General features: G+C 40.3%; 1 protein-coding gene across 1 annotated transcript; it reads right to left on the bottom strand.

Annotated features, from left to right (window-relative positions):
- On the bottom strand, nucleotides 1-18,134 carry alg6 (ALG6 alpha-1,3-glucosyltransferase). Its single transcript, XM_030727634.1, has 14 exons — nucleotides 17,944-18,134; nucleotides 17,641-17,725; nucleotides 15,677-15,766; nucleotides 15,336-15,424; nucleotides 15,039-15,121; nucleotides 14,586-14,650; nucleotides 14,120-14,305; nucleotides 12,214-12,349; nucleotides 9,607-9,692; nucleotides 8,033-8,117; nucleotides 7,758-7,828; nucleotides 6,645-6,713; nucleotides 4,655-4,847; nucleotides 1-935 (listed from the first exon to the last, which is right to left on the bottom strand). The coding sequence occupies exons 1-14, from the start codon at nucleotides 18,023-18,025 to the stop codon at nucleotides 738-740; spliced, it is 1,518 nt and encodes a 505-aa protein (XP_030583494.1). The 5' UTR covers nucleotides 18,026-18,134; the 3' UTR covers nucleotides 1-737.
- Nucleotides 18,135-21,070: the final 2,936 nt, after the last annotated feature.

Below are 21,070 nucleotides of genomic sequence, written 5' to 3'. Positions count from 1 at the left end.
TTTGATTTATTTTTGCAAAAACTAAGTTTGTACAAAATAACCTTAATGTTTGGCAAAAAATGTACAGTAGAAAACTATTTTAAAAAACAGTTCAATGAAATTCAATGATGAGTTCACGTGAATAGATGGATATGATATTCCACCACCCCAAGGACACAAGGTGGACAAAAGAACAAACAATTTACAATGTTCTTATAAACCACCACAAACTTTGGTGTCAACAGTTGCCACAAAATTAGATCAATACTCCTGGTCCCTAAAAAAATGAAACATTACAATAGGGGTTTACGTTATTGTGGCTACTTCTTTTATCTTGGGCGTACAGACAAGTCAGATGTGTAGGCTATGCAGCATCAGGTTAGCCAGGAACAGTGTACTTTTTTGTAACATATGAATGTTCCAAGCAAATCATTCAACAAGTTAGGTTCAATTCACATGACTTTAGTCAACCTCACTTGAGTGACTTTGACAACATGGAAGATTTTTCTTGGAAGTGCACTAAATTCATTGGTCCAGATTGAAAAATACCACAACAACGTTCTTTCATTTCATGTCACAATTCTTTTGAAATGGCAGTTTGCAACACAGTAATTTTCTAACCACTTGCATTGTTTTGTATTTGGTAAAAAAAGGCGTGGGTGAAAGGCCTCGAGCACTTTAAACGCAGATATACTCCAGTGTGTAACACTGACTTCAGTGGTGTAAAATAAGTTCAACACCTTCACCTTTGACATGATTTATTTGTTCTTCTTCTGGCTCTTTTTGCTGAGGGGCTCACTGAACTGAACAACGGTGAAATGTATAAATGTTCCCAGAAAATGCAGGAAAGCAGTAGTAGATATTAAGACAGGAAACAAGTCGGGTAAATGTGGCGGAGGGACCAGAACTGCGCTGATGATGCTCAGGCCAACCATGGCTGCAATGCTGATGTAGAACTGTAAGAGACAAAAACAGTGCAGTTGTCAGCTCACCGAAAGGAGATTGGGGTAAAAAAGATCATGCAAAATTCTGAATGAGTTTTCATAATGAGAAGCACGAAGGCTCAGATAAAACTGTGGATTACTTGTTACATTAGAACATAAAAGGAAATGTCACATGTTAGATAAGATAAGATAAGATAGTGTTTATTTGTCACATGCACAGTTATACACAGTACAATGCACAGTGAAATGTATTTTGTACCTGCAACCATATATACACACACATATAAATAAGAAGAATAAAAATAAAAAAAAAAGTAATTCACACTATACACTATACTCTATATACTATACACTATACACACTTTTTAAATTATAATATTTACATTGTGCAATAATGGTCCAGTTAGGGCTCAGAGTTGAGCAGACGGATGGCTTGTGGGTAAAAACTCTTCTTCAACCTTTCAGTCTTAGTCCTCAGGCAGCGGTAACGCCGGCCTGATGGGAGCAGGGAGAAGAGAGAGTGTCCGGGGTGGCTGGGCTGTTTTAGGATCTTCATGGCCCTCAGCCTGCACTGCTTGGTGTAAATGTCCTGCAGGTTGGGGAGGGTGGTTCTGATGGTCCGTTCAGCTGAACGAACCACCCTTTTTAGGGCCATGAAGTCCTGCTTGGTGCAGTTTCCCATCCAGGTGGTGATGCTCCCACGCATGATGCTCTCGATGGTGCAGGTGTAAAAGTTCCTGAGCACCTTGAGTGGGAGCTTGAAGTCTCTCAGCCGCCTGAGGAGGTAGAGACGCTGTCTGGCCTTCTTCACAGTGATGTTTATGTGATGAGTCCAGGACAGGTCCTGTGAGATGGTCACTCCCAGGTATTTGAAAGTGTCCACTCTTTCCACCTCAGCACCACTGATGACAAGTGGATGGTAGTCCCTCTGCTGCTTCCTGCTGAAGTCCACAATCAGTTCCTTTGTTTTGCTGACGTTGAGCAGGAGGTGGTTCTCCTGGCACCAGTTCTCCAGGCGGGAGACCTCTCTCTTGTAGGCTGTCTCCTCATTGTGAGAGATTAGTCCCACAACAGCAGTGTCGTCAGCAAACTTGATGATGACGTTGGACTCTGACGTGGCCTCGCAGTCATGGGTGTACAGTGAGTACAGCAGAGGGCTGAGCACACAGCCTTGGGGGGATCCAGTGTTGAGGGTGAGGGAGGATGAGGTGAGGTGACCCACTCGTACCACCTGTGGTCTGCTGGTCAGGAAGCTGTGAACCCACCTGCACAGGGATGGGCCCAGGCCCAGGTCCAGCAGCTTAGAGACCAGCCTGGAGGGAACTATGGTGTTGAATGCTGAGCTGTAATCTACAAACAGCACTCTCACATAGTTCCCCTTACCAGTGTCTATGTGTGAAAGGGTCTTGTGGAGGAGGAAGGATATGGCGTCATCTGTGGATCTGTCTGGCCGGTATGCAAACTGTAGTGGGTCGAGGGTGGTGGGCAGTGAGGAGGTGATGAATGTCTTGATGAGTCTTTCAAAACACTTCATCACCACAGAGGTGAGTGCTATGGGCCTGAAGTCATTGGGGCTGTTGGGGTGTGGTTTCTTTGGGACAGGGACTATGATGGACTTTTTAAAGCAGGTGGGAATCACACACAGTTTCAGTGAGAGGTTGAATATCAGCGTAAACACAGGTGCCAGCTGGTCAGCGCAGGTCTTAAGGACATGTCCGCTAATACCGTCTGATCCAGCCGCTTTCCTGGTGTTTACACGTCTAAACGCCCTCCTCACGTCGCGCTCCGTCACAGTGAGTGTCTCCGCCCCTCCGGCCGGGAGCGCAGCGGGCTGTCGGCTTCCCGACTCAAAGCGCGCAAAGAAGATGTTGAGTTCATCAGCCAGAGAAGCGTCGGCACTCACCGGGTGTGTGTGTGGTTAGTCTAACAAAATGAGTTCTAAGTTACTTACTAGCCAGAGCCTTCATTTACATCTAAATCCTGATTTGCAGATTCACTCAGCTGTCTTTATGTGACCTAGTATTTAATGTCACTCAGATTTTTAACCAGCTGTCATAGATGGTCGAAGACCAACTCTCCCTGACAGCTATGCAAAGATTTAAGAACTGATCGAAACTTTAGGAACCTCGGTTTAAGAATGTCTTACTAAATTTCTATTTGTAAGATTTCTTGGTCAGTAACATTGCTGTTAATTAAACTGTGACACAAATAAAGTATCTTTACAACTGCATGTCATTAAAAGAGCTGCCTTTATTCCAAGTCTTTTTTGCAACATACTCTTTACTAAAATCATAATGAAAAAAAAAAAAAAAAACCAGAAACTGTTGGCTTTCCCCTTAACACTAATTATATCAATAACATCAAACTAATAAATAATTTAACTTAAAATAGAGCTTATATGACACTGAATATTTATAATTAAATGACTGATTTCAAATTAGTCATTTGAGAGGTGCTGTAAAGAAACAACTGAGGCCTGCGTTATCATATTACAGCCAATCTGACTTTTTTTTTTTTTTTTTTAAAGGTATGGTCACTGCTTTTTATTGTGTTACAGATTTATAAACAGATGTGATGGTGAACATGAGATCATTCATATGTCTGCTTGCGCTTTATGACCCAGAGTGAGATGGAGGAAGCGCCTCATGCCCGCAACCGCCCAGCCGCCCCAAACCCATGAAACCTTATCCCCATCATTGGGGCTCGCTATTTATGCTGCTTGTGTAAATAAATATATCTAGGCAAACCTGTGTTAATGACACGTGCTATAAAAAGACACCTTCTCCTAATCTCCGACACCCTACTGGTTCCCCTGTCACTAAGGGGTCGACAGAGAAGCCACTTCAGACGCTATGGAAACTTAAATAAGCGATAAATAATTCTTTGGTTGGCAGCAGCGTTCATCCCTAGACAGCTTACACAGCTTACACCAGCACATGATATTTATTTATACAGTTGGGTATATCTTCTCACACAGTTGCAATTTAGGTCTAGTGCCACTTTGAAAATACAGGCCAACTGGGACCCTGATATCAGCACCCTTCCTACTACAAATGTATCATCTGTACATCCGCCTCCCAACCTGTACTAAAGAAAACATGAACTTCATTTTAAGAAAGCAATATCTTTGTTTAATGTTAAGTGCAAAGCTAACACACAACATGAAGGAAACCATACTTTAAAAGATAAAGCTTTAAATCCTGCTAATTCAAAATAGGGGGGAAAAAAAGTACACATTAGGGTCATATTGTATTTTTACCTACTTTATCTACTAGTGTTGTCTGGATTTGTGTTAAATTCTAATTTAATCTGAATGACCTTTAGTAGCAACAAATTGAAACCACAACCATAATTACAGAAGTTAACTCCACATACACACATGTATGGGACTGCACCGCACTCAGCCAAAACCACTGCTGTTGACTTCTAACTACTAATTCTTCACACTGTTATTCGGTGTGATTGATAACTGTGAATCAGATTTTAATAACTGTATTCAAGTGACTAGTAACTATAACTGAAATCTGTTTGCTACTGTGAGATATATATAGTGAATAAGTGCGAAGTGTGAAGGACCTTAAGCAGGAAATACCCCAAAGTGTACTCAAGTTCAGTTAACATAGTTACAAGATTTTATAGATGTATGGATTTCTTCTGCAAGCAAGCAAATCAGTGCATATTTGGAGCTATAATGTTAATGTTAATTATTATACCAGCACTTCAGCACTGACCTTCCATCTCACTATAAAAGCCAGATCCATCTTGGGCAAGCAATATAACAGCTTTTTGTAGGCTCCCAGTTTCAGTTTGTCCTCTGAACAGTGATCCAGTGCAGACAGTAGATAGATGCTGAATAAGAGGAAGGCCAAGGAGGTCACAGTGTAGGGCACCAGCAGGCCATCCTTCAGGAACAGAGGAAGCATGCTGCACAGAAGGATAAGAAAAGGATAGGCGTGTTAGATTTTAGTACATTTTGAGCCTGTCTGTGTGTCATCGTGGCAAAATTCAGTTTCATCTACTGTAGCGGGGACTACTGCAAACATGGCTTATGGATAAATTTTGTAAATACAATAGCAAGATACAGTTATGAAAGTTCACAGGTTCCTATTTCTAGATGGTCACGTTCCAATACATGAATACTTAGTGAAGGGCACCAAAAGCAGCCCCCAGTCCCACATTCTTTTTCATTTTTAGTGTATAAAGGCAGATTAGTTCTGAGGATGGTTGTGATCCGTGAACTCACTGGAATCGTAGCTGGTGTGATCCCATTCCAAGGCTGACGGCTTTGCTTTGAGCAACGTGAAATAGCCCCAAAAATCAAGAACTGCATGTGATTCTTATAATGAAGACAGAACTATTGCAGCATTGCCTTTACATGCAAGGAATAGCTGGACATTGTTACACATTGGTACAACATTTATAAGCACAGCAGAATTTTGAAGATTCGTGAAATCTTTTGAAAAGAAATCAGTTCTACCCCACAATTGATGGAAGATTTTCATATATGTCAACATGATAGCTAAGTGCAAAGTTTGTTGAGCTAAGCGCAACAGTAAACCAAGCAGCTTTTATCCTGCAGGCCTGGATGTGCACTCGTCTCCTGGGGAGAGATGGCTCTGAAAATTCACGAGGAGCTTATCTTAGTGTAGAAAACGGGCGTGGGCAAGAACAACAGTTGACTCTTAGTGAATCGCGCATCACCCCAGCTCATAAAAAAAACTTTCCCCTCACAATAAACTACTTATTCAGATTTGTACTCAAACAAAAAAAGTTCTATTCAGTAGATAAATGTTTAACACTTCCTCCATTTATACTGACTGGCTGCATTCAGTGCTCATAAAGTGGTCATGCTTGACCATCCATTCAACCAATTCTGCTAACAAAAGATGTATTTTTTTTTTTTTTAATGAATGAGTCTGGAGAGGATGCAGATAATGTGAAAGTCCAAGTCAGACTGTACAGGGAAGCAGCTACAGAATGACCTCCTGTCCCTACACAACACACACTTAGACAGCAGGCATGCAGACTATGCAGTGTAATCCCCAGATATCCTTATACTAAACCACACACACAACAATTAGTGCTGCCGGAAGAATTTAACAACAGCTGGTGAAAGTTAGATGGAGCATTTGTAGCACTACTTGTCTTTTCCATTCATGGTGCTTTGCTCAACCCACACAGCACATCATTTAGCTTTTCGGGATTATTTCTATTATATCTTTTCATTAAATGAGACAGAAAACAAAGAAAAATGACTAAAGAGTGACAACATCCAACAGTGGAACACCAGATTTATGTGCCAGCTCAGCAACCAGCACATCTTAAACTTCATAAGTTTTACTGAAAGCTGTGGCCACAACTGACCAGGGGATAAGAGTTATAAAGTGAGCAAAAATGCTCTGTAATGATACTTATTGTACAATTTTTTTTCTTAAAAAAATTAAGCAGTCCTGTAAATGAACTTTAAAAGTTCTGCTAAGCTTGACCTGCTTCTAATCATAAGAAAGCTGCTGAACGTCATCTAGTTGTTACATCATAAAAGTAACTTTATTATTCTATAACACTATTATTCAATTTATTATTCAATTATTCAAAGTGCAGTAAATAAGCCTTAGAAACAAGTCTAACAACAGATAGCCAGTTTTTATTTGCTACTCTTTGTTACTTAGTTACTCCAACTTTTGTGTGTAGTTGGTGAATTCAAAAGACTTTCCTTCTTACCTGAACGTAGAGGCCTGTAGGAACCAAATGGCCATCAAGGGGAGGTCATTCAGCAGGAGGCAGACAGGCCTGGAATAAAAAAGTCTGGATATTAAGTATACTCTGCAGTGACTAATATCAAGCCCTGTTTTGCAATTAGACAAGAATAAATAGAATATTAAAGCTACTGAGCCCATCCACTGACATCGACTTAAAACGACGTCAGCGGCATTATTTTGTATGTTATCGATTTTCATTTTAAGAACTGACGATGTTTTGCCAAGAAGTTGCGATGATAAATTTGAGACCGCGTGTCATACTCATGCGTCTGTATTCATCTGTGTTTAAGCCTATCGTTAATTGAACTTGCTAGCCGGCCTCAGTGCAAGTTGTACACTCTTCTCAAAGGGGGGCACTTTCCATCACTCCCCGAGCCCATAATTACAGTCAGTGCTCTTTGGCGATCCTGTTACAGCCCAATAATTGATCCTGCGCAAACAACACCCCGAGCTGCCGCCTACCATTCTTTCCTAATCCCTGGACATGTATTACTGATTGATTCAGGAGGACAGGTGGGAGATATAACTCAATAGTTAATAAAGCAACAATCTACCCTAATCTAGATTAATAGATGAGCCTAGATCTAGGAACCAAATCCCTCGCTGTCAAATCTATCCCAGGCTTTGCACTCCACCTACAGCTTTATACATATGGAGGTAAATGATATTGAAGCACACACATATGCATCTTACTTCTTTTAGTGCCGCTTTCACCCTGTTAAATATGACCCAACTCTGACGTAGCACAGCATGTCATGACAATGGAATCAGGGTTTCTATCTGTGTGGCACTGAGTGTGATGACAGAGGTGAATAACTTTTCTGTACTTAAAAAAAAACTGGGAGTACAGCAGGAGGATGACGTCACTTTTGCAAAGTGAACATGATTTGAAACATTAACATTCTGCAAGACATAATCTGAGATTTCACAAGGCGAATGGCTCCTTTGTGAGTAGAAATTAAATCTATACTCATGAATATTTCAGATATCGCTACAAGACAGAGAAAGTACCATTTACATTTGTCACCCAATGAGACAAACCTCAAGAAGTTACAATTATCTTGTCTGTACTTACAAGGCAGCCAAAAGGATGGACTTCTCATGGACTTGATAGGAGAAGAGGAAGAACGCCAGCGATGAATTGACCTTAAAGTGACATTGGGGCTATCAGTAAAACTGCTATATTTAATATTGCACTTTTTATTACAAAGGAGAGGAAGAGAAAACATATTTGGGACTGTGGTGTCAAAAAAAAAGGAAGCAAGATTTGTTAAATTAAATATAATATTTGTGAGCCAACAGCTAACTGATTGAAAAAACAGGCCAGTGCTGAATGCCCAAAACACTCACCAAAGACAGTTTCAAGTGCCAGAAGGTCGGCTTTGTCACCAGTCTGATAGAGGAAGGAAGAACTGCCAGAAGAGTGCAGGCAAAACTGAAAAAAAATCAAATGAAAAATGGAAGATCAATTTAGTGAAGAAAAAACAAAACAGTAAACGTATAGTACAAAATCAGCTGTTCAGTTGATTCAATATCATTCTCAATAGCATTTGCATTGCATTTCAAGGTTTTCATGAAAATCTTGTGGACTGTGTGGACATGGATGCATGGGAACGCTTCTAATGACCTGCAAAGTAGCCTATTTTGTCAAACCAACAAAACCCATAAAAACAGTCAGATTTGTTTTCAGTAAGTGGAACTATATGATCTGATTTTAAAATCAAGTGCAGACAATAAAGCATTCAACTCTCGATTCATGCCACAATTTTTTAAGACACCTTCTGATCTGTAACTAAGTTGTGTGCTGTGCATTAACTGACCAAATAATGGCCCCCCCTTTTAGGGTTACCAGGCAGTAACCCTCAATTGTCACCTTCTGGGTTTAAGGCAGGAGAAAAAAACATGTCAGTCAGTGTGTATAAATCTGCTTAAAGGTCAGGCCGTGAGTTAGTTTGAGGTGTGAGGGCAACAACTTGTTTTTACTGCGAATCACAGAAGACAAAAAGAAGTGAACATACACAAAGGGAGCTGGATAGGGAGAAACAAAGATAGACAGGAGTAATGAAGGACCAGTAAGTGGATATTTATTGTATGAAACCATGTGTGCTGTTCGTGCGTTATGTGTAGGGCAGGGTTTTGCTGTCTGGATGGGTGTGGATCACTTTTCACAGCTGATTCATTTTATGTACACTGTATACCCACAGCGGAGCATTTAGCAATCCACCCCCTGCGCCAAAAAGACAGCAGTGTTTTTCATTTGTTTCAAATGCACTACAGTAAAAGAAGTCTAACTTGATCCCTGGACTTAGCAGTCTGGCAGAAACGTGTCCATGCTGCGAACATAGGACTCCTAAATTTAGCATGCTGGGTTATTTAAGCAGGCTTCACCACCACGCAACTGTTGCAAAAAGTTTTTCTGACTGCGGCTGCACAGGACCCCAACTTTTGGTCAAGATAACTTCTAATGTTTGTGGAGAATCTGCCTCTCTTTCACACCCACATTATAATCACATTATCCTTTAAAACACATGATCCATAATCATGTTTAAAAACAAAAACCTTGCTGTCAGATTGATTTAGTGCGAAGACTTTTTTTTTTTTCAGTGTTCCTCGAGCAGTTCAAAAGGTTTTTCCCATTTTCAAAAACATCAATGACTTCATGTTAAAAAGTTCCTCGTGAGATGTACGGGATGGTCTTATTTCCAACCGCTGGATTGCGGCCTTTATTCCCAAGGGCAGGCTTGGCTTTTTGAGGAAATGAAAGGAGTGAAAACATGAGCCAGCAGAGAGAGAGAGAGAGAGAGAGAGTGAGGGAGGGAGGGGGTAAAAAGCCAGAATGGCACGGCACAAATGAGAAAATATGAAAGATAAAGAAAAGACAGAGGAGAATAAAGTGAAAGTTGTTAAACAGATAGAGGAATCACCTGAGGTAGAGCTGAGAGTCACTTGACAAAATGGATCTGATCTTTATCAGGGTGTTCAGGCTGCACCATGTGTTGGCCACTTTATCCTGTGTACACACACACACACACACACACACACACACACACACACACACACACACACACACACACACACACACACACACACACACACACACACACACACACCTTGGTTAAATAAAAAATGCCTGATGGAGGAAAAACAAAAACACCATTACAAATTCAATATATTCCTCCTTAAACAAACATAAAGAAGTACTTGCTAAGAGAAATTATTCCACCTTTTGAAAGTGTAATGAAGATTTCTCTGTGGAATTTTTTGTTCATAACCCTCCTTCATAAATTTTCTCTCCTTTCAGGAAAGTCATGAGACTTATTTGTAAAAACTTAGGGTTTCAAGGTCAAGTGTCAATTTGAAGTAGATTCAGCAGACACAGACCAACCAAGAAGAAACAAACAATACATAAAGTCAGTATACCGAGTTCTCAAAATTATATATATTGACTGTGGTACAATATACCATATATGTGAAGCCTCCTCTTTAATACCAGCTAAAAAGTACTTGTGGTTTAACGCTGATATCAGATGAGGAGGCCATTGTGTGTGCTTTAGTTGATTTAAGTGCTTAAGCAGTTGTGCAGGGATATTAAGGCCAAAGCCACCAGTGTGCGCCATGATATCGCGCAACACAGAGGCCTGCATTCCTAGACCAGCTTTATGATTCCACTATGGGTGTTTTCACTGCATGATCCTATCTAGAAAATCTATTTCTGGTCTCTCTCTCTTCTGTGTTACAGCTGCTGGCTGCACAGCTGTGCCCATCTTAATGGCAACCTAGTCAGCAGCACTGGGCTGTCCACTGTTGTGTTATCTCAGCCCAATCCCTCTCTTTCCTTCTTGCTCCAAATAACTGCTACAGCGGTGCTCCTGGACACCGCCTGAAGACAACACATGAACGTCAGGGTGGAGTGAGCGAGAGCAGAGCGGCCCCTTCACCTATAAGCTAGCATGGAATTTCACAGGGAGAAGCATTTGGTGCCATTTTTGTGAGCAGGCAGCAATGTGAGACGCAGCTCAGTGGGTAAACTTACAACCGCTCCCACCCAGAAGCCACCAGGACCACCAGTCCTCTTCTTCCCCACCACCCCTTCTCACCCCTGTACCCTTGTCTGCTTACGTGCACAATTTCACAATTAGTTCAGGACAACTTGCCCCAGTGGCCCCGTCGTGCTGTCGTCACAGGGGGGCATAGTGTCTCTCACACCCTGCGTATTATGTTTGAACCATTTCGTTGAACAAATACTGCCGCGGTGCACGCTGCCAACCGCTCCGGCGGTAGAATTTTCAATTACTTCTCACATCCATGACACCTTGTGGTGGGTTCTACCTCCGGGAAACAGGGACAAGAGGGGGTTACAGGGTTTCAGAAATGAGAGCTGCAAAGCTTGGCCTCCGAGCTGTCAGTCACACGCACACACACTTACTTTACCTCCGCTGCTTTCAACACTGTGACTGCAGAGGTGTTTCAAGTATTCTTGTTCACCATCATCACTTTCCTTTTTAAATTAATATCATATTCCAGTGATCAGGCTATAACAGGCTGACCACAGTATATCAAACGTGTGTGTTTGTTCTTGTAAAACAGTCAAACATATGTTTATGTGTTTGTTTCCCAAAGATGTGGTCAGTAGGTGGAAGCAGCTGATGTGCTCTGATACGCCTTCAAGTGTCGCGTCAGCCCGACTCATCAGTTCGTATGGATAGAACATGGCTGTGCTATGAAGTGCTGAAAACAACCTGCTCATAAATTAGCGAGATTTATCTCTATCCTCCTACTGTACAGTCCGAACCCCGACACCTCCCGGAGATAGAGTGAAACTGATCTCCTGACCTTTCACAGTTTTATTCCACTGTTTTCTTTGATCCTACAGGGTATCTGTTTCCAAGCGGCTAAGCATTGGTGGATGGAACGGTGCTGAGAGTATGGAACGGTGCATAGAGGAGGAGTGCTGCGTGGGCTGTGTATAACATTTTATAAAATCACTGATCACAGCCTCATGCTATAAATTGTTGAACACCATGAAATGAGGTTCCTTAGAAAAAATGTCACTCCTTAGAAAACACAGAATCTCAACTGATTGCACATAAACAGGGATGTGAAGTTACTGGCATTTAACAGTAATTTGTTTTGGGGGTAAACAGAAACATAACTGCATCTCTGCAGGCTTATCCCACAATGGGAGCTGTTAACAAATCCCCCTTTTTTTTTTTTTAAGTAAAAAAAAAAAAATGTTGCTGGTGGTACTGTATTTGGAATTTTATTATACTGGATTCAAATAACTGCAGTTAGATTTATTTGTGAATTTCAGGAGATGCCCACGGATCATTAAACACAATCTGTCAGGAAGCACTGCTGTCTTCCCATTTTCAGTTAAAAAAAAAAAAAGAATTCCAAGATTAACACTGCTATTCTTAGATGTCTGCATGACAAAGATACAAATGTTTTCTTTTTAAGAGTTAGTCTGGGAATATTAAGCTTCTCAGATGTGGTTTTAGGGTTAAGCTCAAATATAAGGAAATGCACTGTACCTCAAACAAACCCCGAGCCACAGGAAAGATCCTCCTGACCACCTGCAAGGCCTGGCTGGGATCAGACAGGAAGGGAAACCAGCAGAGGGCAAAAGTTGCCAACACTGTTACACCAATCCTCACCAGCAAGAAAAGCCTACATGAAAAGACAACAGCATCATCACAGGATGTAGGAGATGAAAATGTATCAGAAATAATGAAAACAAGGATTTACTAATAATTTTCCCACTTTCTGTAACTGTTATTTCCCCCCAAATGCCTTAGTATTTACTTTGAATTTGTCTTTGAAAACAGTTGACGCATACTGTGTGCTAAGTCCTAAATTTGGGCTTTGACCCTTGTGCTGAGGAATGCAGTGAAAGCCATGCATCAGCTGAAAGTCTTCGGTGTAGGTCAGGATATCTTGTCAGCTGTAACTGTGAAGCTGCTGGTTAAGTTGCACACACAGGCATAGCTGAGGAGTTTGGGCATGGCGAGAGTGTCATCTGGACATATCTCCCCCCCCGGGCCTTCTAATCCAGCTCTCCATTTGCTACTAAATGCCCTTGGTACATTGTTACTAGATAAACAGACACTGGACACACTAGTAACAGCATCCAATCTGATTACCTCAGTCATTCTGTGACTCTCCTGAGGACACTGCTGTCTTATACACTGACATTACATATCTAGTGTGGGCATTCTGTTGACACTTGTGTGCACAGTGACCACAGAGTATAACCAGCAACATTCAGGATGTCACAGACATCACTATAAGTCCTTCTGGGACATTTTGTGTTCGCCTGTAGCGAAGGGCATCATTGATTGCAGCATTTTTTTTGTTTGCATGAGGTTTTTTTTGTTTGTTTGTTTTTTTTTTTTTGAGGGGGGGTTGTTAAGCATGATCCATGTGTGTAATATAAAGCCAGTCGGAGTCTGTGTTACTGTGTTACCTTAATTGGTTGCTTTAAAAAAACAAACAAAAAAAAACTAAAGCTAAAAATGATACTGCTATTTATTTGGCGAATAACAAACTGAATTCACATTTTTATACCCAAATTTGAGCCGGCACACTGGACTTCTCTGGGAAATTGATGAAGCATAACATTCAACCACTAAAACTAATTTTTCTGTTCAGGGTTGCAAGTAAATAACTATAATTTGGCATCTTAATAAAAAAAATAATAATGTGCTTTACTAATTTTTCAGCTTTTTTTGTTAAATTAAATTTGAAAATTCACAGGTAACAACAATAATTATATATTGGCACTAAAATCATATATTTGATTAAAAAGCTTGCACATACTGGTGGATTAATCATTACGGAAACATAAAAATTATTTTGGCAGTTACAGATTTACTGTGGCACAAACCTTACACTGGATGGTGGTCTAATGAATTCGTTAAGCACAGGAAATAAATTCCCAATGAACAAATCTTGTTTATTTTTTAAATGCTGGTGATTTTCCTTTAGCGCTGGCTAAAACCTCCACATAGCAGCGCTTTGAACAACATGCTAAAATGCATCATCTTAGCTTAGGATTTTTGAATTATACTATTCTCTAATCATTTCTAAAGTAGGGTGGGGAGGACCCTAACTTTGTGAAAACCCTAAATTTGTGAAACTCCTGACTCCTGAAAATGTTGTGAGGACTGGGTTGAAAAATTGCTTTTTCTGAGTGCATGAAACATTTGCCTTCTCAAAATCACCTCTGTTGGGGAAGATTTAGAAAAACTCGGGGCTGCAGTGCCTGTGTGAAAAAAAACCCAACAGGACAAATACAAATTTGGAACTGATGGGAGCATCAGAAACTTGATGCTCCCATGAAAATCTGGACTGCACTTAATTGCAAACAATCATCCTCATTATGGAGAGAGAGAGAGAGAGAGAGAGAATACAAAAACAAGGAAGAACAATAAGACTCACCCTCGGCCCATCAGCCCCGTTTTGATGCATCTTCCAAGAAGGTAACAGAAGAAAGGCAAAGCATGGTACAGCTCCATCTGTTTGTAGTTGAGAGCCAGAGAGAAGGCCACGGAGCCCAACACATCCCAGCCCAGACCCAAAGCCAGAATCCCCCAAAGGGCAAAACCCAGGCTCACTCCGTTGTACCTGATACTGTTAAGGATAGTGCTGGTCTGGAAGGCTGAGTTTTCTGGAGGTAAACAACTCAATGCTGCAGATATAGTGAACTAAAACTGCAATACAAAACTGCTACAAACATATATATAAATATAGTATGTTAACTAAGTTACATTATGATTGGACCTTTCAAGTGAGCTAACCTTATAGGTCATCATTTCAGATTACATGTAATTTAATCAAAACACAGAGCAAAAACTTGACATTACATATAATATACAGTAGGAATGCGCATGTACATAAAGGATGCTGGAAATGGCCGTAGTCAATGAGAATTAATCCTGGGTAAAGTAGAAAGCAGAACAAAATGGAAACCTGAAAAAGGAAAAGGGCAGATATCTGTAATTAATCACAGCAGGAAAAGCGCAGCCTTTTAAAGTCAAATCCTGTGTGAGTCATTTTTAACTACTGCTCTTCTTTCTCTGTTTGATAATATAAGACACCGTCCAAACATTAGAAATGATCCCTTTAAATTGATTGTACAGTAAATGTATGAAGACCAGCTGAACTGCAATAACTTCTTAGAAATGTAATAACATGATATAACCAGATTATATTGCAATAATGACGCCATCATTTCCCAATTTGGAGGTCTAGTGCTGTAATCTGTTTTAATAAGGGTGGGTTCCCAGACTGAGAGAAAAAGGGCTGGTCTGGGTCTTTAACTGAAAACTAATCATTTCATACCCAACATGTCTCTGACCTTTTTCCTAGAGGATCCATCAATCAGGTATAAACAGTATAAAACCACTGCAGGGATGTATATCAACAAATCCGCCACTAAGACTGAAAAAGAAAAAAGTTACATATTACATGATGCCAAATTTATGTTATACACAGTAACACAAATGGTCAAATGGTATAAATGTGAACCATTACAGTGATTTGAGCAAATTATCCAAACATAACTACAAATGTTACTTTAAGTTAGTGAGTTGTTTTAAGGTTAAAGCAGACATAGATCATGAATTTGTTTTTTTTTCTCTCATGGTTACAATACCTGTAGTTCTCATGAATAACTTGTGCTGTGGACTTTCATAACCTCTGGACTTGTGGAGCTCCACCCACTCTGGGTTTATTGTTTTGGCTCTGCAGGAACCAGGCATACAACCAAGCATACATTTTGATTATTTCCTTTTCTGTGTTTCCATTGTAAACAGTACCTAAGGTATGCAATATTGGCTCTTACTGTAATAGTGGGCAGCTGTGGTACTGCTTTCCTATACCTTGAAATAACAACATTTCTCTCATGGTATACTCGCTCTATTTCTCTGTCTTTCTCCTAAATTAACATTCAAATATTATGTGAAATATCCTTTCTAAATAATCCAAATGACTTACATATAAGCACAGATCCAGCTGTGGTAAGCGGTGAGTGGAGGATAGTCAAGCCCCCAGTAGTTCAAGTCATTGTCTGTAGTATTGAAGTACCTGGAGGAGCAGAAAGGTAACATTTATTTTGAAGCAGTTGCGGTGCCAGACTTTCTTTAAAAGTGTGCATTCTCATTGCATAATTTTCTAAATAAAACTTTAATGATTTCTGCTGTAAAGACAGTGTAGCGTGTACATATAGCTAGGAAAAACTGTAGTTTTAATGTTATTTGTATTTAATATTTTGCATATCCATCCATCCTTTCACACGTGGTAAGGAGGCCACAGAGGCAGGACATATTAGCAATGTGCGTTTTGAGTATCACATTATATTTCTCAACTCAAGGACCCGTAATAAGACCCAGGTGCCGTTTACACGAAGCCGTTTTCACTGGAAACGGTGTCGTTTTGATGCGTTTCAGCCTTTCGTTTACACGATGGCGTTTCAGAAACGATCCGCGTTTACACGAGGACATGTGAAACGATGAAAACGATGTAGTTCTCATGCCAGGCCACAAGTTGGCGTTGGTTTTCTCTTTGCAAAGTTTGTTTATGCAAGACGCGCATGCGTGGAGTGACACAGTAGGTAGTGCGGCAAATTGTTCATTACTTACAAAACGGCCAATGTGAGAGGTTTTGTGTGGACCGATGATGAGGTTGGATCGCTGCTGCACACAACGCTGAATTACAAAACGGTAAAAACACAGGAAAAGCATAAGAAGCACTCGTGAATCCGCGAGTACTGTTTATCAGTTTGCGCGTGCGCGAAAAACTGTGGCCGTCGCAACCATAGTGCGCATGTGCGAGTCGAGCGTTTTCAAATCATCCCGGTTTCAAGTGTTTACACGAAAACGCAAGCCGGTGCGTTTCTGAAACGCTCCACTCTGGACCCCGTTTCTGAAACACATCGTTTTCACTCTGTTGTCGTGTAAACAGAAGGGCGAAACACATCAAAACGACACCGTTGTCGTGTAAACGCAAGGCCGAAACGCATCAAAACGACACCGTTTCAAAATGAAAACGGTCTCGTGTAAACGGCACCCCAGTTACTATGAACAGGCCTGGTGTTGTGCCAAAAAGTGAACATCTGCCAAAAAGTTATTTTCAGTATTTGCCAAAAAACAATTGGCTGTATTTAAACTGTTGTAAATGAGTTTTCGGTCAAACATATGTCAAACATGTTTCTTGTGAATGATACCAAGTCATTTTCAGTGAGTAACAGCGTTTTTGTCACAAAGTAGAATCTGTAATCACTTTGTGACAAAGTGACATTGACACTAAAAAAATTTTTTTTTTTTTTCCAGAGAGATCCAGCCAGGAGGGCAGCAGAAATTGCAACAAACATAACATTACAGTTCTATAAAGATATTTTAATTCAATTCAATGTTTTTTTTTTAAATTTATATAGCACCATATCACAACAAACAGTTGTCTCAAGGTGTTTTATAATGTAAAGACGATACAGTAATTACAGAGAAAACTCAACAATCAAAACGACCCCCTATAAGCAAGCACTTGATGACAGTGGGAAAGAAAAACTCCCTTTTAACAGGAAGAACTCTCTGGCAGAGCCAGGCTCAGGGAGGGGCAGTCGTCTGCTGTGAATGGTTGGGGGGTGAGGGGAGTGTGACAGGACAAAAGACACACTGTGGAAGAGAGCCAGAGTTTAATAATAACTAATAATAAAGTGCAGAGTGGTGTATAAGCAGTGAAAAGAGGAGTGGAAAAGAAACACACACACACACACACACACACACACACACACACACACACACACACACACACACACACACACACACACCCCAGCAGCCTAGGCCTATTGCAGCATAACTGAGGGATGGTTCAGGGTCACCTGATCCAGCCCTGACTATAAGCTTGATCAAAAAGGAAAGACGATCACTTTTTGGCACAACACCGGTGAGTGCCAGACTGACCATTCCTGAACAGGGAGGTTGTAGGTCACTTCTTGCCAGTGCCTCTGGGCTTCATAGTCGCCAAACATGGGAGGTTTCCCCGCTCCTGGAAGAAAATAGTTGAGCTGTCAGTGTGATGAATTTGAAGCTTGTTTCATGAATGAACGGCCACCACACAACAAACCCGCGCTGACAGCTCTTTAAGCCGTTGACGGTAATTGCTGAAAGTGGCGCTCTGATGCGGTTAAAACGGTTTTCAGTCAATAAACAAACACCGTAAGAAGGAAAAATGAATTTAAACGTTGGCCTCAGCACATTTCTTACCTGAATATGAATTTAACGAAACTCCCCATCTCGCACTAATGCCAAGTAACACGCAAATTGATACGAGACTCCACGTCTGCATAGCTTTTCCCGATGAAATTAGGTTTTAGTGGAAGAAATAAACCATTAAAATCGGTACATTGAAACGTTTTTGAAATCTGTTTCTCTTCCTGTACGCGTCACTCGCCAAGTCTTCGTTTCAACTACTCATTGGTCATTAGATTTCTGACGTTGCAGCTGACAGTTATGCTGCGTTTAAAACCACTAAGAAAAAAAGGACATTTTCTCTTTTGTCGAACATTCTCTCAGTTGTTGCGGCGAGAATAAGATTATCGAGCGCGTTTAAATAGTCCTATTGCCAGGAAGTGTTTTAAGATGTGTCGATATATCACTCTTACAAGTTTTGATTAGCAGTTACAAATAGAATCAGGTGCTCCTAACTTCCCAGGCACTGTGAATGCATCTCTGGTTGAAATAAGATTTATGATGGGTATTATGCATTATTAAAGGTTTATTTCTGCAGTATTTTCGCATGTTCTTGCAGCTGATGCTGAATTTAGAGGTCAGAAGTTGCCTGGTAACAAATGAGCATTGCTAATATTGCTTAATAATGTGACAGAATAGGCTGACTGCATAATTCAGACTTTGGGATAAAATAGATAAATGAATCACTTTCCAGGCAGTTATCATTTTTTCACGATTGCTCTTTTCCCCTTTTCCTGTTTCTTATGTCAGGAATGATAATCAGGAATGTGAATCAGTCAATTTCAGACTTTGCTTGTAGACTAGTCTATAGTATGTATATAATATGTATACATTTATAATGATATATATTTTTAGATGTCTTATAAATATGACTATAAAACATTTTTGAAATCCTCAAATTGTATCTAAAAAAGTAAAAACATAAGTATATTATACATTTTATTATATATTTGAGTTGTTTTATGCAAATTTGGAGGTAAACAGAAACAGAACAAATGATTGACAGATAAAGCTAATGTGTATGGAATAGATAACTCTTCACATTAAAGAATCAGGCATCCATGCCAGATTAGAAATTTTTGCTGTCATAGCAAATACTAAATTGTTAATTCTTTGCAAATATATCATCAGCAGCTGATCTGACAAAATGAATGTTAATGTGACAGAAACAGGCACCATCAGCAGCAGAGGGCCAACAGTCTAACTAGTATAACTAGTTTGTGTTAATCTTCTGTACACAGATGTGGATATGGTTATCACATCCCATCCTTGTCTTCCCCTTACAGTGTAGGATGGATCCGAGCCCGAGGACATTTTCTCCTCTGTGACCTTTCCTTTTGTTGACACCATCATCTTTGTTCCCAAGGTTTTGGGGTTTGTTGGATGAGACATGCTCCTTGTGGTTCTGGCATCAATTATGCATAAATAATAATAACCTCGGACAACTGCTGATTTGCAATGACACTTTCATTACAACAGCAGCAGCCTATAACTCACTGGCACCCATTAGTTATTAATGCCCAGCCACGCCAGCTTTACTTTGTCATTTATTGCTTCATCTCTATGCCTTTTTAAATATTCAGCAACTGCTGTACCTACATTTACTGTCTGTAATCTCCGCCCAGGAGAAGGCTATAGCTTGTGGTGGAGGATGACCTAGTTATTACTGAAGGCCTGGGCCTTGCTTCCCAATGTCACTAAAGTCTATCATATCAACAGTCATGTTTGCTACAGCAAGGCGAGCTGGATCTAAAGAATTCAGAACATCATAATTATTTCTCCCATTATGACTAATTTAGGGATTGTGAAAATAAAGAAGTCCTGCAATTTTCTCAGATACAATTGCCAGTTGGAAAATTCCTGCAATATTTGTATGCACTTAAAAGCATTTCAGCTCCGTGCTGGGCTTTGAAAGCCTAAACTTCCAGAGGGGTCTGGTATCAGTGTGGTTCTGTTTCAGTCTCTTTCAGTTACACTTGGCATGCCCTCTCTGATACAAAGGTCGCGGTTCACACTGTGACACCTTCCTTTGAACAATATTATCACCCAGGTGTTCAGTATTCTGCATGGACCAGGGATTCATCTGCTTTCTTAAAGCCAGACTATCCAATCATACAAAGTCCTGCTAAATTGGGAATTTTGGCTTATGTGATTGCAACATCATTACACCCTTAAACACTATGTACTAAATACTGCATAGCAGGTGACAGTTTGCTTAAATTTGATACTGTCAGGGCCTCCAGCTCAAACATTCAAATTTTCAGTCATGGAGTCTTGGTGGATTAAGTTGTTTCTGTGAGAACAGCTGATTTGTGCCTCAGTTTTCCCTCTGATTTAGTGCTCTGTCCAAATAATGCACAAGTACACCAGTAAAAGTTTTTAAAGACTGTACTGTGCTAATCAAAGAAAAAGAAAGTGCATTATGTTGGATATTGATTAAATTTCTCTACTAAATATTCCTTCTTAATTGAATGTTGCTATCCCATATGAATTGTAGTAACTTCCACAAACAGCGAAAATGTCCCCATTTCAGGTAACTGCCAGCTGTTTTTGTGCACTCTGGATGCTCTTTGCATGGTTAGTAACCTTTTTTTTCTCCGCATTTTTCCTCCATTCACAGGGGACAGCACAAATGTATGCCAAATACAACCCAGATGCAAGTAAATATTTTAAATACACACAGAATAAAGGAGGATTGAAGGAGAATTGATTATGTTTGACACCCATTCCCTCGAATATTTCCACTTTAAGGAACTCACACATTTTATTGTTTTCCGCAGGAATCTTTGTAAATCTGAAATACTGGGTTTAAAACGAGCAGCATGAAGCGTGACCTCTTTTTACATCATGAATGCTGACTGGACACATTTATGCACCGATAATATACTAAAATATATATATTTAAAATTGTTACCTATCATATAGCCCCAAGCACAAACATACGGTACACATTCTGATGAAACACGACAGCGTGACAATAACTGTTATGTTAATTAATTGTTGGTCAGTTTGAGTATTCAAACTCAGTCCGCTCACGAGGTCGCGTGGGGGGTAAGACAAGTCAGGAATCAAACACACACACTGTGAATGTTATTTACAGACTGCGCTTGGAGACTAATATAGTCTGTCTGCTGGAGCTGTG

The sequence above is a fragment of the Archocentrus centrarchus genome, chromosome 4, assembly GCF_007364275.1.
Source record: "Archocentrus centrarchus isolate MPI-CPG fArcCen1 chromosome 4, fArcCen1, whole genome shotgun sequence".
In the NCBI taxonomy this organism is placed as follows: Eukaryota; Metazoa; Chordata; class Actinopteri; order Cichliformes; family Cichlidae; genus Archocentrus; species Archocentrus centrarchus.
The sequence above is the reverse complement of the archived record's forward strand: the minus strand, read 5'-3'. Positions and strand labels throughout refer to the sequence as shown.

Bases quoted from the DNA above. Each gene is read 5' to 3' on its own strand.
- alg6 (XM_030727634.1), bottom strand. From the start codon at position 18,025: ATGCAGACGTGGAGTCTCGTATCAATTTGCGTGTTACTTGGCATTAGT. The intron at 15,425-15,676 runs GTAAGTCATTTG...TGGTTCCTGCAG, and splicing joins AGCTGGATCTGTGCTTATAT to AGCCAAAACAATAAACCCAG. The intron at 7,829-8,032 runs GTGAGTGTTTTG...TGTCACTTTAAG, and splicing joins GGCACTTGAAACTGTCTTTG to GTCAATTCATCGCTGGCGTT.